Raw genomic sequence first — 14359 nt, 5'->3', positions numbered from 1 at the left:
CCCTTGATAATTTATATATATTTTTTCCAGTTCTTACACTGATCAATGTCTCCCTTCACTCACTTTTCTGTTGTCCACCCCCCTGGGAGGGGTTTATATGTAGATCACTGTGATCAGTTCCCCCTTTCTACCCCCACCTGCCCCTTCCCCTCCTGGTATCACTACTCTCAATATTGGTCCCGAGGGGTTTATCTGTCCCAGATTGCCTGTTTCCAGCTCTTATCTGTACCAGTGTACATCCTCTGTTCTAGCCAGATTTGTAAGGTAGAACTGGGGTCATGATAGTTCGAGGGAGGAAGCATTAAAGAACTAGAGGAAAGTTGTATGTTATACTGCACCCTGGCTGGTTCATCTCTTTCTTGTGACTCTTCTCTAAGAGAATTTCCAGTTGTTTACGGATGGGCTTTAGGTCTCCACTCCAAACTTTCCCCTCTTTCACATTGATATGATTGTTTGTTCTGGGTCTTGGATGCCTGATACCTAATCCTATCGAGACCTCATGATCACCCAGGCTGGTGTGCTTCTTCCATGTGAGCTTGATTGCTCCTCAGCCAGATGGCTGCTTGCTTATCTTCAAACCTTTATGACCCCAGACACTATATTTTTTTGATATCCGGGCACCATCAGCTTTCTTACCACATTTGCCTATGTACCCATTTTGTCTTCAGTGATCGTGTCTGGAAGGAGAGTATCACAGAATGCCAAGTTATTAGAACCAAGTGTTCTTGCATTGAGGGAGTACTTGAGTGGAGGCCCAATGTCCTTCCGCCACCTTAATACTAAACCTATAAATATAGGCACATAGATCTATTCCACATCATCAAATATAAATATATTTACATATGTACATGCCTATATTTAGACTTCTATACATGTCTTTGGCCACCTAGTACTTTCCTCTATTCCAAGACATTTCTGGATGAGTCCAAACCGCCAGGCTTTTAATAGTCAAGTGCTTACCTGTTGGTGCCACCCAAGAATGTGAGACACGATAAAATGTAACAGACCGGTAGGTAGTATTCATACTACAATAAACACAAAATAACAAACACAAAATAACAAACCACTTCTTTTATGAGGCAAAATGTCATAGTTGAAGAGAATGAGGTAGTTGGTGAATAACGGTTCAAAGGGGCAACGCAGAACAAAATTCAAAGTGTCAAAAAAGATCAGGTATCCTGGCCTGACAGAGACTAGTGGACCTTGTGGGACGGTAACCCTTAAGCACCCGTCACACCTGGAGTCACCTCCCCGCCAACCAGCAGGCTGATAAAGTGAACAAAAATACTCCTGGAGAAGAACAGTGAACAGTAACACTGGCCAACACACATGTTGGTGCCACAATGAGACACTTGTTTCTGGGTGTGTTTGACCTGCTCATTCCAAACAGTGGCGCCAGGATTCCCCCACCAGCCCTCCTTTTTGAGATACAGGACATCCGCCATCCATCACTCTTCCCTGTGCCTGCCCAGGAAACAATCAAGTAACTTAGGGCAGTGTTTAAATACATATCTGTCAGCAAGAAGCAAACATGAACAATTAAAAGAACAAGCGCACCACGTGACAATCTATTAATTTCGTACCCAAAGCACAGACTGCTGACAGGAGCTTCGCAGTCATTCAACATACCAGGAACTAGAAACGAGCGCTGATGTGGTCTACCCCGTGCAATCAAAAACCAAGACCCCAAGGGGGAAAAATGTTTTTGTTGTTGTTGCCGGGGGTGTGTAAATCATAGGAGAGTGACTGCTACGCGGCATCCGCTTGCCGAGGTCCCCGGTGCACGGTCCAGCACGCGTCTGGGCATTAGTCCCAGGTGCTCAGACCCACTGCACGCCTCCGCTCTCGCCCAGCGGACTGGCGGGCTCACAGGTGTACTTCCCGGAGGCCACCAGGTGGCGCTGGATCCGCCCACAGGCGTCCCCTTCTCCCTGTGCGTCCAAGGCGGCCAGCAAGCTGTTGACCGAGGCCTCCTTCCCGGCTTTGCGGAGCCATTTCTGCAGCAAGTTGTAAGGTTGCTTCTCCGGGCACCGGGCACTGCTTCTGGCCACGTGGATCTCATTGTCCGTGAGGCCCATGTGCTGCATGACTGCGTTCCAGGAATGCACGGGCACTTCCCTTGCAATGAAATCAAAGAAGGACTCTAGAGCTGGGAGGGGATCAAGTCAGAGAAAGAGAGAGACAGCTAGGTTAGAGGGCACACAATTCGGAAAGGGCGGAGAAGCCTCGGTCAGGCCTAAGCTCCCATGGAAGAGATGGACCACCCTGTATTGCAGCCCGATGCCTTCACCTTCTCCCCCATCCACAAAGGATGGATACGGGACCATGGCCTCCTCTAAGGCTCTGTGGTTGCAGCTGAGGCCCCGAGAGAAGCCTGCCCTAGGGGAGAGCTGACACCCCACCTGTGAAAGCGGAGTGGGCCAGTGATGGAGAAAGAAAACCACGTGGGACACCATCCTTATCATGGACCACAGGTCCCGGGGCCAAAAAAGGAGGCTTCAACCAGGGACCGAAGGTAGGACATCCCTGGCTTGATCCCAACTGGGTATCACTCACTCTAGGGCAGAGCTACGAGGGGCAAATCGACCCTGAGCAACGAACCCACTGCTGCTGAGTCCTTCCTTGCTGACACACAGCACCCTCTGCTGAGGACTCTCAGGCCATCAATCATTCCGGGAGCACATTGCCCCCAAAGAGAGGGAGCAAATCTCTCCTTTGATTTCTACCTACTGGCACTAGCAGTGCTGTTCACACTGAGTGAGAAGTGTGAAAGGCACTGCTAGTGTCAGCAGGTAGAAATAGACTTTAAAAACCAAACCAAAAACCAAGTCGAACTCACTACTAGCGAGTTCATTCCAACTCTCAGCGACCCTGTAAGTCTTCACAGGAGCACACAGGCTTCTCTTTCTCCTGTGAAGCCGCTGATGGATTTGAACTAGCAACCTTGGGATTAGCACTCTACTACTGACTGGACAGTGAGATACAAGGGGAGCAATAAGACAAATGTCACATTTCTCCCTCCCTACATTAGGAAAAGAGGGACAGCATCCATTTTAATAGTACATTTTATGTAACTTAGTATATATAAAATATTATTTTCATGTTCACATTAAAAAACATTCAGGAGCTAGACATCATTCGATTTCTAGATGGCACAGCCATGAACAGACTTACTTTCTGTGGGGTTTGCACCGTTCACTGGGACCAGCAGCAGCCTTCTCAGCGGAGGCTCTTCAGCTTGTGGGGGTCCCTACAAAACACAGTGGCTAGCTGACTGGCCAGCTGACTGGCTAGCACCGAGATCACCCTCCCAACCTGGATCCTCAGTGGGCTCTGGCGGCTGGTCGCTCACGTAAGTAGATGTGACATGCACAGAGGCCCACACTCCCTGCATGTTCCGTTCCTGTTCTGACATTGTTCACACCTGCGTCACCAACACCCGACTCAAGACAGAGCGCATCCCACCACCCCAGAGAGGTCCCTTCTGCCCCATGTAGTCAATCTCCGATCAGGTTATTCATATGTCATTGAAAATTTCTGATTATGGATCTGCATTGTGCTGTCTTATAAAAGGTGAGCACTTGTCATTGGTCTTTTCCCTCTTCGTTCGTTATATCTTACATATTACGAATGTTTTGTTGATGCGAGAAAGGAAAAGAGACAGAACCGTTGAGGGGAGATGAGATGATTGTCCACGTAGACATTGAACATTTGACAAGGAATAACCTAGCACGGGCTTTTCCGCATGTGCAGCCTCTTCGTGTGTTTAAGGCTCTTGTGAGGCACCGGGAGAAGAACAGAGCGGAGAGCGTTCTGGGCACTCTCACGCAGTGTCCATAACAGAGCCGAAGGAAGCGTGCCGACACAGAGAATGAAAACATCGGATACGTTTCGTGGAGGCTGCAATGACTGCTGGTACAATTAACCCCTAGTCTGATGACCGGAAACCACCTGGGCAGAGAAGGATGCCGCCGCCACCTTGTGTGGGTGAGCCCCGAGCGGCCTGCCCAGCGAAGTGGGGCAAAGCGCATGCGAGGCCGAGCGCACAACCGGGCTCTGAGAGTTCTGGCTTAGGAACAAGAAATGAACTCAAATAAAGGGGATGTGTCTTGGAAGGGAGCAGACAGAAATAATTAAGCTGCAAGAGTTACTGTGTTTTCACAAGACAACTCATGTGTGCGTTGTGGAGTTTTTGCCCACTCTGCAACCCCTTTCCGAGGTTAGCTTGTGACGCACACGGCGGGTGCTAGACTTGTGCGCATGTGCCCACTCTCTGTGGGGTCGCACTCTGCAAAGAATACGGTACTGGCATCGATGACCCTTATCTCCTTTGTAAGAAAAAATTATGAATATGGCAAAAATCTCAATGACTGGGTTATATATTCACAACCATGTCTATCTCTGTCTCTGTCTCTCTCGGTCTGTCTGTCTCTCTCTCACTGTCATCCAGTCGAGGCTGACTCACAGTGACCCTATAGAGAGGGTAGAACTGGCCCTGGCCCTGTGGGTTTCTGAGAGTGTCGTTCTTTACAGGAGTTGAAAGCCCCTCTTTCTCTGGAGGAATGGCGGGCAGCGTCCAATGGCTGAACTTGTGCATAGCAGCCCAATGCCTATAGAAAGCATTGAAACTTATTTCAGCAAAGAATCCTAAGATATCAAAAAAAAAAGAATCCTAAGATATCATCATAAAACCCACTGCCAACAAGTTGGTTCTGACTCATAGAGACCCAAGGTGGGATTCGTGAGGCAGCAAATCATTACGGGTGAAGACAGCCTCATCTTCCTCCCTCAGAGCCATTAATGGGCTTGAACCAACAACCTTGTGGTTAACACAGTGCTTACCCCACAGCACCACCAGGGCGGAGGGGACTAGGGACAAGTGAGGAGACATTCATCATTACTCATGATCTTTGCAGACCGTTGAAATTCCCCAACCATGGGTAGGTACTCTGCTCAAATTTTTAAAAATGTAAATCCCCTGTTCATCAGCATAGAGGGCCAGGGATCTTTTGTACATTGATCATATCCTCGCCAGATTACAATGTTGTCTTGATGCAGGGAAAGAAAGGAAGCAGAGCAGCCTAGACGTCCACGTGGGCAGTGAACATCTGATGGAGAAGGAACTCGGAGCAGAAGGCAATGGGGTCCTTCACTGAGAGGACGCTGAGGGTAAAGTTCTTACAACAAGGGCAACACAAAGACAAAACCGAATGAAACCTACAGGATCCGAGGCACTCACTGTCCTTTTGGTTGGGGAAGGACATTCCAAACTTAGGGACAATGAGGGAATAAACACACGGAGAGATTAAAGATGAACAGGTAAAACGTCGGCGTATTAACAAAGCAGGTAAAACCCAATGGCAAACAAGATGTGTGAAATCTCATATCTGTGTGAGAAAGGATATGGACAGGAGAGTAGTCTCCAAAGGAAAACATTGACAGCCAAGCCAGAAACCAGAGACAGGCAACAGCACATGAAGATCCATAGTCAGGAACTACGAAAAACAGAGAGGTCCGTATAAGCCAAGTAAACACTCCCTACTGACCCTAAAATGAAGATAAAAAGCACCTGAAAGAAGATGAAAACTGATGAGCAAGGATGAGCCCACCCGTGGCTGGTGTGTGTGTGTGTGCATGTGTGTGTGTATGTGTGTGCATGTGTGTGCGTGTAGCTAAAAGAGTTCTCCACCGTACCCAGTGATTCTTTTTGCAAGTCACCTATGAATGTCACCAGAAATCTGGACAAAGATTCATCTTCACGTATGTTAAATGTTTTGAGACAAACACAACATTCCTCACAGTATACTATGAACATGCTTCAGCCATATGATGGACTATCAAGTCGCTGTTATTTTGTCACTCAACCTGAATGCCCACTGTCCTAGCTCTGGGGAAACAAGACGCAAATGTCTGAAGTTACATCAGCATGAGCAGGCTCACCCCCCAACAAGCGGCCCACCCCCCTCAGGTCTCTGGTCTCCTCAGTCTCACCATACCCCCATGGCCCGGGAGAGCTGCCTGGACATGCCCGACCCTCTTCCCACCCACACTAGTGGGCACGCAAAAGGGTCAGGGCCATAGTGTCACCACTCACCAGGAGAGGCTCTCCTTCCACGAGGATCTCATCAAGGGCACTTGCCACCTCTGTTTGCTTCTTGCCTTCTATTTCCAGCTCAGGGTCCAGCTTGCTGTTCAGAGCCTCGTTGTGGGCGTTGTTACCAGACGTGGGTCCTTTGCTGGGGCACTGCCAATGGAGCCAGACCAAAGGGAGAGAGACTCACTCTACAGGGACCCGCAGGTAGGACGGTCCTGCCTTCCCCAAGCCTCCCAAGGACATCACCCTGGGTGGGTACACAGCTCAGCAGATCCTGGCTCTGCTGGGACCCTGGGATGGTGCCCACAGCAGGGTCACCCCATCTGCAGACACTGTGCCGTGGGGGAGAGGGGACCTCACAAGCAACAGCAGGACAGGACCCTGCACCACCGTGGGCCTGTGGGGAGGCACATGGGCCACCTGGCAAGTTACAGTCGGCCCAGAGCCAGCAGGCAACAGTGGGGAGCTGGAGGATGAGCAGAGGCCATGCCAGGGAGCCGGTACCCTTGGGATGGTGTGTGAGCCACAAGCAGCTCCTTGAGAGGCGGACCCTCGGACCAGGGACGCCAACTTACTCTGTTCATGACCCTGGAGATCAAGGCGAGAACTGAAAGAGAAGGACCGTGTCCTTTAGCAAGTGGCAAGGGTGGGCCCAGTGGGCATCCCCAGCCTCCATCCTCCCCCACCCCCGTAGGGCCAGCTGGCAGGGCATTGCCTAGGGGCCCTGGGACTGGCTGACTAAGGGTCAGAGGAGGACAGAAGACAGGTTGTTTACAACCTAATGGACACTTTGGGGAGTGATGGGGAGAAGGTGGGAAACAATGCAGTCACTCCACCGAGGGCTCTTTTGCCCTGGTAGGGCCCTGGAAGGTATAGAACAAGCCCCATCCTCTGAATGTGTTCAGGCCCATGAGGGAAGGGGAGGGCGGGGGTTGGGGGGACTGCCTACCTCATGATCCAGAGAGATGAAGGGAAGATGAGGTGATGAGCAGGGGGACCCAGCACCTACCCCCTCCCTCTGTCTCACCCAATCTCACCTTTGGATCGCCCATTCCAACAGAAACATGCCACAGACATAAGAAGGACCGGAAGCAGCACGGGCAGTAAGGTCCCCGTGTTAGAATAGCGTTCAGGGGCTGCAGAAGGAGAAGCAGAGGTGAGGGGTCTCAGGTTAAGGGACACTGGTTCTTCAAACACCTGTTTCCCCAGTGGCCTTGGTACCTATTTCTGTTTCTGTAGGGCTTTCCTGAATACACTTCCGGTCACTCTTGGGGGTACAGGGACTGTCCTCAACCATCCCCTCAGGGCACCTGGGAATAGATGCAGAGAGAAATGAGGGGGGGCTGTGAGCAAGGGCTGGGAAGATGAGAAGAGTACCACCCCACCCCAGTGTCCCCTAAGGAGGGACCTGGCTCTCCAGTAACCAGGGGTGATGTCCCCCCACTGTCCCAGTGGGGTCTAGCACAAGGAGCTGAGCATGAGCAGCTCAGCCCCTCGGCCTCACTGATCTGTTCTCCAGGCTGGGCCTCATCTGTGTGTCCACACGGTATCTCCTTGGGTAGGGGGGTGGGGGAAGCGGGGGGGGGGGCGGGGGGGCCCTGGTGACTGAGGGGCTTCCCTCCAGGTGCAGTGTCATCAAGGCCCCCTGCACCAGTCTACCTCCCCTCCCTCCCAGTACTCCTGGCTCCCCTGCTCTGGCTGACATGCTCCTGCCTCCATGAAGGCCACACAAGAGGCTCCAGGCAGAGTGGGCAGAGCGGAGGGACTCTCAGTGCCTGAAACTTCAGGACAGGGGAGATACCGGCGCTCCTGAGGGCCTGGTCTTGGCCCCAGGCTGAGAAGGCTCGGGGTTCTCAGTGAAGCCCGAAGGACTGACCTGTGGCCTCACTCTGACATTCTGGGGCCACAAGCTCTTTTGTCCTTATGAGCCCCTTTCTCCAAAAATAAACATAAAAATTATATTTCATGATACATATGATAATATAATCTGAGCTTGAATCTATTTGATCATTTTCAACATAATTAGGGATTTTTAAAAAATGAGTCCTCATAATACACTATATCCTCAGGGCCTGACCCATGTACCGGTGCAAAGGTGCCTAGCTCAGAGATAAGGGGTGGGAAGGGACATCTGCAGGCACTCTGGGGGACATGAGACTAATGAGGAGAGGCTTTGTAGGGAGAGGAGACTGCTGGGCCCAGGGAAGCCCTGTGGGGGCTGGCAGGAGCTTGATGGAAGGGAGAGAATGGGGGGTGCTGAAACCTCAGGCCTCCATTTGGCTCCTGTGAGCTGGCAGGAGCCTCCCCCCCCGCCCCCCCCGCCCCAGCCCTGCATCTCACCCAGGGCTGCACTTGTGACAGGTCTCTGGGTCATCTTTGTCATGAAACATTCCAGGCTTGCACGCACACTCCCTGTCTCTGGTGGGGATGCACGGACTTATCTCCACTTGATCTGGAGACAACGGACAAGGATTTACAGATGGTTTCCCTGGCTGGTCCTTCAGCCACCCGCACCCCATCCCACTCAGGTCAACCAGTCCACCACACAGATTGCAGGCCCGGTTTCTGCAGCCACAGGCCAGGGGCACCCAGAGCACAGCCGCTGCTCACTGGCAGACCGACATACAATAGAGCAGAGCTCAACTTAGTGTTGAAGGCAGGAGGGTGGGAAGCGAACATAACAACGAGTGGGTTATTAATGGAGAAACCTGGATAGAGAGCTACCTCTCAACACACACCCCTGAAAAGAGAAAACTGACCCTACTGAGAAAGGTGAGAAAGGCGTAAGGAGCAATAGCTAAGAGGACGAGGACGTGGTCAGGAGCAGACACAGAGCGGAGAAGGGCCCGCACAGGGCTAGCCCGAGGCAGCAGCTCAGCCCAAGCACTCGCCCCTGCTGCGCCTTTCCCCAGGCAGCAGGTAAGTGATCCTCGCCCACAAGGGAGAGAGAGAGGAGTCGTCCATCTCCTCCTGACGCCTTAGGCGGTTTGCCTTACCAAATGGTTTACTTGGCATAATTAGTTTCTCCTAGTTTTACTTTCCGGACTTAAAGACGTCATTCCATTTCATGGTATCAGGCTGAGCAAGTCAGGCCTGGAACCCAGCTTTCCCGACTTGGCATCCCCCGTAACTCGCACCTTCTCATCCCTCACCCCACCTCTGGGTCTGGAGCTCACCACAGGCTACCTACCTGGTTTGCAAACGGAACATCTTAAGCAATAATGGAGGTTGTTAATAGCACTTGTGAACGTCTCCCCATATTTGCAGGCAACACAGTGGTTGATGAATTGGGATGCATGGGAACCTGGGGAAGCAGAGAGAAACGGATGAGTGCGTGTTCACAAGCTCCTCGGGCCTGGGAAGAGGTAAGAGGTGGGGGTGGAGGGGGGTGCAGTGCTCCTCTTTATGTCATCTGTGGAAGCTAAACAAGAACGTGATAGTCTACCTGGACTTTACCAGTTTGGTCAATTCTGCACCTCCACATACCTTCAGGAAGGGCTGAAATACCATGGGCTGGAAGCACCACGGACCGCCAGCACCAACATCTGTCTTGGCAGAAGTACAGCCAGAATGCTCCTCAGAAGCGAGGATGGCCAGACTCTGCCATCCATGAGACTTTGTATTATGGACATGTTCTCAGAAGGGACCAATCCGTGGTAAAGGACTTCATGTTTGGTACATAGAGGATCAGCGAAAACCAGGAACCCCCTCACTGAGATGGATTGCCCCAGTGGCTAGAATAATGGGCACAAGCATAGCAAAGGTGGCAAGGAGGTGCCAGACGGGCTAGTTTCATTCTGTCGCACATCATGGCGTCACTGAGTCAGAACCGACTCAACAGAACATCACAACAACAACACATCCCTTCAACCATCAGGTACGGGCCATGGACAGATCATACACGGGGAATTGGTTTTGATAATAGCTACATTTTAAAAAGTAAAAAGAAACTGGCCAGATTCATTTTAATCATGGGTTTTACTTAGCATAATATATTGAAGTAATATAATGTTCACATGCAATCAATATAAGCATATATTCTATATTATTTTTGTAAGGGAATGATGAAGCTTTCTGCTCTCATGATCTATAACTCAGAAGCCCATGGGAGCAGTTTCATCCAGTGCTAGAGGGTCACTATGAATCAGAATCAACTCAATAACAGTGAATGTGGTTTGTTTCTTTGAATATCTATATTATTTCTATAGTAAGCCTTTGAATCCATCGTGCATTTTTAACTCGCAGCACATCTCCATTTGGATTAGCTATATTTCAAGGGTTCAAGAGCCACCTGCACCTACTGACTGCCATGTTGAGCTTCGTGGCCTTTGTCACTGGAAACTCACAAAAGAGTCCCCAAAGAACTCACATTCAGAGCCAGACATACACAAGAGCAGAAGCTCTGGAATGATGCTGGGAGAGCTCTAAACTTAAGTGCAGGGGATCTGCCCAAGGAAGGAAACATGGGTCCTTCTAGTAGGGAGTCAATGATGAATCAAAGAAATGTGGCCTCCTCCAGGTGTGAGCTGTGGAGCACAGGAATTGCCCCTCAGGGACTCAGGTATGGGGGTCAACCTGTCATCACCTACAGCTTTAGCCCCTTCATATGACTCCCTCACACCTGCAGTCCAAATGCTGTCCCTCTTCAGTTTCATTTTTACCAATCTGGAGAGTTGCTCTAGACACAGCAGCTTTAAAAGTATTTTATTTATTAAGATACGATGAATATACTTTATGCCCAAGGGATATCATTCTTGAAGTCAGATGGACCTTGGCTGAAATCAGAGAATACCATAAAGATGTCTATTTGTGTTTTATTACCTATGCAATGGTATTTGGTGTGTGGATCATAAACTACCATAACATTGAGAAAAACACAAATTCCAGAACACTTCATTGTGTTCATGGGAAACCGGACATCGATCCAGAGGCAGCTGTTCAACCAGAACAAGTGACATAAATTCAAGAAAAGTATGCTTTCAGCATACTTAATCAATCTATATGTTGAGAAAATAATCCAAGAATCTGGACTATTTATCTATCTATCATATATATTAGTGTTCAGTGTTTTTAATTTATTTATTTCTCTATCTATCTATTTTTTGAATTGATTGCAGCAAGCCCTTAAGGAGTTTTATGTAAAGGTTAAGTGCACATCAAGAAAACATCCCAACCCAGTGCTGCCCAAGCCCACAAGTCCAACCTTAGCCCATATGTCCAACACCAATCTACAAAGTCCTCCTCCATCTCACAAAACACACTCAGTGATGCCGACTGCAGGAGGAAAGCTGAATCAGTGAACGTGTAAGCATCTCAGCGCTGGTAGGAGTCTCTTGACGGTGCCCCACATATATCTTAGGCCCTTTGGGGTTTTTTTAATTTTTATTTTTCTGATTGCTCTTCTAGCAGATTAGTATTGAGAGATTTACCTTCAAACACACTAATTCAACCTTCCATGGATTCAATTCTGCTCCTTGGCTCATTCAATGATTTGTCTGTTTTTAAAATATTAGTTTTAAACTTCTGAGATTCTGTTTGCTGTTTTTTCTAATTTTTTGTATATTTTGTCAGTTTGTTCCTAATGTCTTTTTGAATTCTTTTAAAGCTCTTCCATATTTCCCTTGGTTTAATAGATATTTCTCTAAAACCATTTAAGGACTCTAAATATCATTCGTTTGAATTCCTTACCAGGTAGCTTTTTCTTCCTGAGAAAAGTCTTCTGATGCTCTGTATTGGCCATTTGTTTGAGCCACTTTGTCTTGTGCCTTCAGGTGAACTGAAATTGTTAATCCCCAAGACCTCATGGTGCTGTTGTAATTGTATTAATTGATTGTTGCATGTCGCCCAACTCTTCATCCTCTCACCACCAGTCCCCTGAGGAGTGTAATGGGGAACATGAGTGTGTGTACAGCTCTCTGCTTCATGTGCATACAACACGGTTGAGAGCAATCCTGGCTGGTATTGTCAGCCATCTATCAACAAGCTATGCTACTGGAGTGGACAGTAGTCCTCTTCTAATGGGTGTGGCTGCCAAAAGTACAGATTAGATTGGGCCCTGTGGGAAAAGTTGCTGTTTCCCATCAGTTGAGACAAGAAACAAAAGAGAGAAAGGGGAAAATATCAGTCAAAAGAGAAATAAGAAGAAGCATAAAAACAAGCAAGGGAAAGCTAATAAACAGCAGCAATAAAAATAATTTGATAATCAGAAAGAAGAAAAAAATTTTAATCATTTTATTAGGGGCTCATACAACTCTCATCACAATCCATACATACATCAATTGTGTAAAGCACATTTGTACATTGGTTGCCCTCATCATTCTCAAAACATCCTTTCTCCACCCAATCCCCCGGCATCAGCTCCTCATTTTCCCCCTCCCTCCCCACTCCCCCCATGAACCCTTGATAATTTACAAATTATTATTGTGTCACATCTTGCCCTGTCCGACGTCTCCCTTTACCTACTTTGAAAGAAGAAAAATTTTAAAGGAAAGAGAAGAAAGAACAGAGAAGTAAAAACAAGAAAAACTAGAGAGGGGAGAAAAGAGAAGAGTAAGGTGAAAAGGAAGACGGGGTGGGTGGGTATAAAGGAAGAGAGCAATAAAAGAAAGGATAAAGAACAAGGGAAGCAAAAGAGAAGGAAACACAGTGGAAGACAGCGAGGAGAAGCACATGGTCTGGATGTTTTCTCTGTGTTATCTAGCAGGTGGGCGTCATCCCAAAGACGTTTGGGTGGTATCTGATGGTGAGTGAGGTCAGGGTGCTGGCCCCAAAGGACAGTTGAGATGAGGGGAGGTGGTGATGGAAAGAGTCTGCACCCATTTTGGGGTGGTCAGGGATCCAGCATTGCATAGCCTGCTGGTCTAATAAGGGAAAGTTCATGCACTTCCGACTCAGGGGTTGTAGCCCCAGTGCATGACCCACAGACACACGACTCCAAGCTGTGTGTGGGGTCATTGGCCATTGGGTGGTTGAGGGTGGGAACTAGTCATGTTTCTGGTCACCAGGAGAGGATGGATAACAAGGAAGGATCCCACCCTTCTCCCCGGCTGCTAGTGTGTTAGCTACTCTCTCAAGCAGAAGCTAAATAGGAAATTTCAATATAGCCATGTTGTATCAGTCTAGGCAACAATTTGTCTGCCTGTGTTCCTTTTGGGCCACTTCTCCTCCTAGCCAGGATTTAACCCACTTCTCTACCCTTCCCTCTGAAGTTCATTATCATCTGTATCTATTTCAGAAGGTCTCCTGTGTCTTTCTTGCAGAATGTCTATGTAGCTTATTCACCTCGTTCACCACCTTGCTGCAAGCCCTGCTCTGTCCCCTTCATCCAAGTTCACACTGTCTGCCCTGTAATCCATGAACTCCTCTCCTTCCCTTTCTCACCCCTGGTAGCTAGCAAAAACTGCTTATTTTAATGTGAGAACCTAGGATTGACTTTTCTAATAATGTCCTCATACAGTATTTATCCTTCTGTGGTTGGTTGATTTCACTCAGCATAATATCTCCAGCTTATCCATATTATGAGGGGTTTTGCAGATTTACAATTATTCTTTAATGTTGTGTCGTATTCCACTGTGTGGATACAGCAATGTTTACCATTGCTGGGCATTTAAGCTGTTTCTATCATTTTGCTATTATATATATATATATATATATATATATATATATATATATATATATATATACAGTGTTACAATGAACACAGGTGTGCATATACTTGTTTGTGTCTCAACTTTCATGTCTCTGGGCTATAAACCAAGGAGAGGACTTGCCGAGTCGTATAATATTCCCATCCCCAATTTTTTGAAGATGCGCCCTTTTGAAGATGCGCCCTATCACGTTCCAGAGTGGTTGCGCCATCTGAAAGCTCCCCCACCCCACCCCTAGCAGTGTGTTAGGGTTCTAGTTTTCCATACCCTCGTTAGTACTTGTCATTTTCTGGGACTTTGTTGTTAAAGCTAGGATGATGGGACAGCTTATGCTTGTTTTGATTTGCATCTCTCAAATGGCTAATGACTCTGAGCATTTCTTCATATGTGTGTTGGATGCCTGAAAATCTTCTTTGCGGGGTTTTGAGAATGATGATGGCAACAACTGTACAAATGTGCTTGACACAATGGGTGGATTGTGATAAGAGTTGTACGAGTCCCCAATAACATGATTAAAAAAAAATCTTAGCTGATGAGTCTGTTCATGTCCTCAATTCTTTCTATATGGGATTATTGTCCATTTACAAGCATAATATTCTTTTTTTAAAAAAAACTTTGA

General features: G+C 48.1%; 1 protein-coding gene across 1 annotated transcript; it reads right to left on the bottom strand.

The window, feature by feature from the left end:
* Positions 1–1820: 1820 nt before the first annotated feature.
* On the bottom strand, positions 1821–10405 carry LOC142455471 (tumor necrosis factor receptor superfamily member 10B-like). The gene is made up of 9 exons (XM_075557211.1): positions 10396–10405; positions 9285–9398; positions 8435–8546; positions 7316–7404; positions 7132–7230; positions 6670–6701; positions 6095–6244; positions 3175–3250; positions 1821–2149 (listed from the first exon to the last, which is right to left on the bottom strand). Exons 1-9 carry the CDS (start codon positions 10403–10405, stop codon positions 1821–1823), a joined length of 1011 nt encoding a protein of 336 aa, XP_075413326.1.
* Between the last annotated feature and the right edge of the window lie 3954 nt (positions 10406–14359).

Source organism: Tenrec ecaudatus, chromosome 8 (genome assembly GCF_050624435.1).
Source record: "Tenrec ecaudatus isolate mTenEca1 chromosome 8, mTenEca1.hap1, whole genome shotgun sequence".
Lineage (NCBI taxonomy): Eukaryota > Metazoa > Chordata > Mammalia > Afrosoricida > Tenrecidae > Tenrec > Tenrec ecaudatus.
The sequence above is the reverse complement of the archived record's forward strand: the minus strand, read 5'-3'. Positions and strand labels throughout refer to the sequence as shown.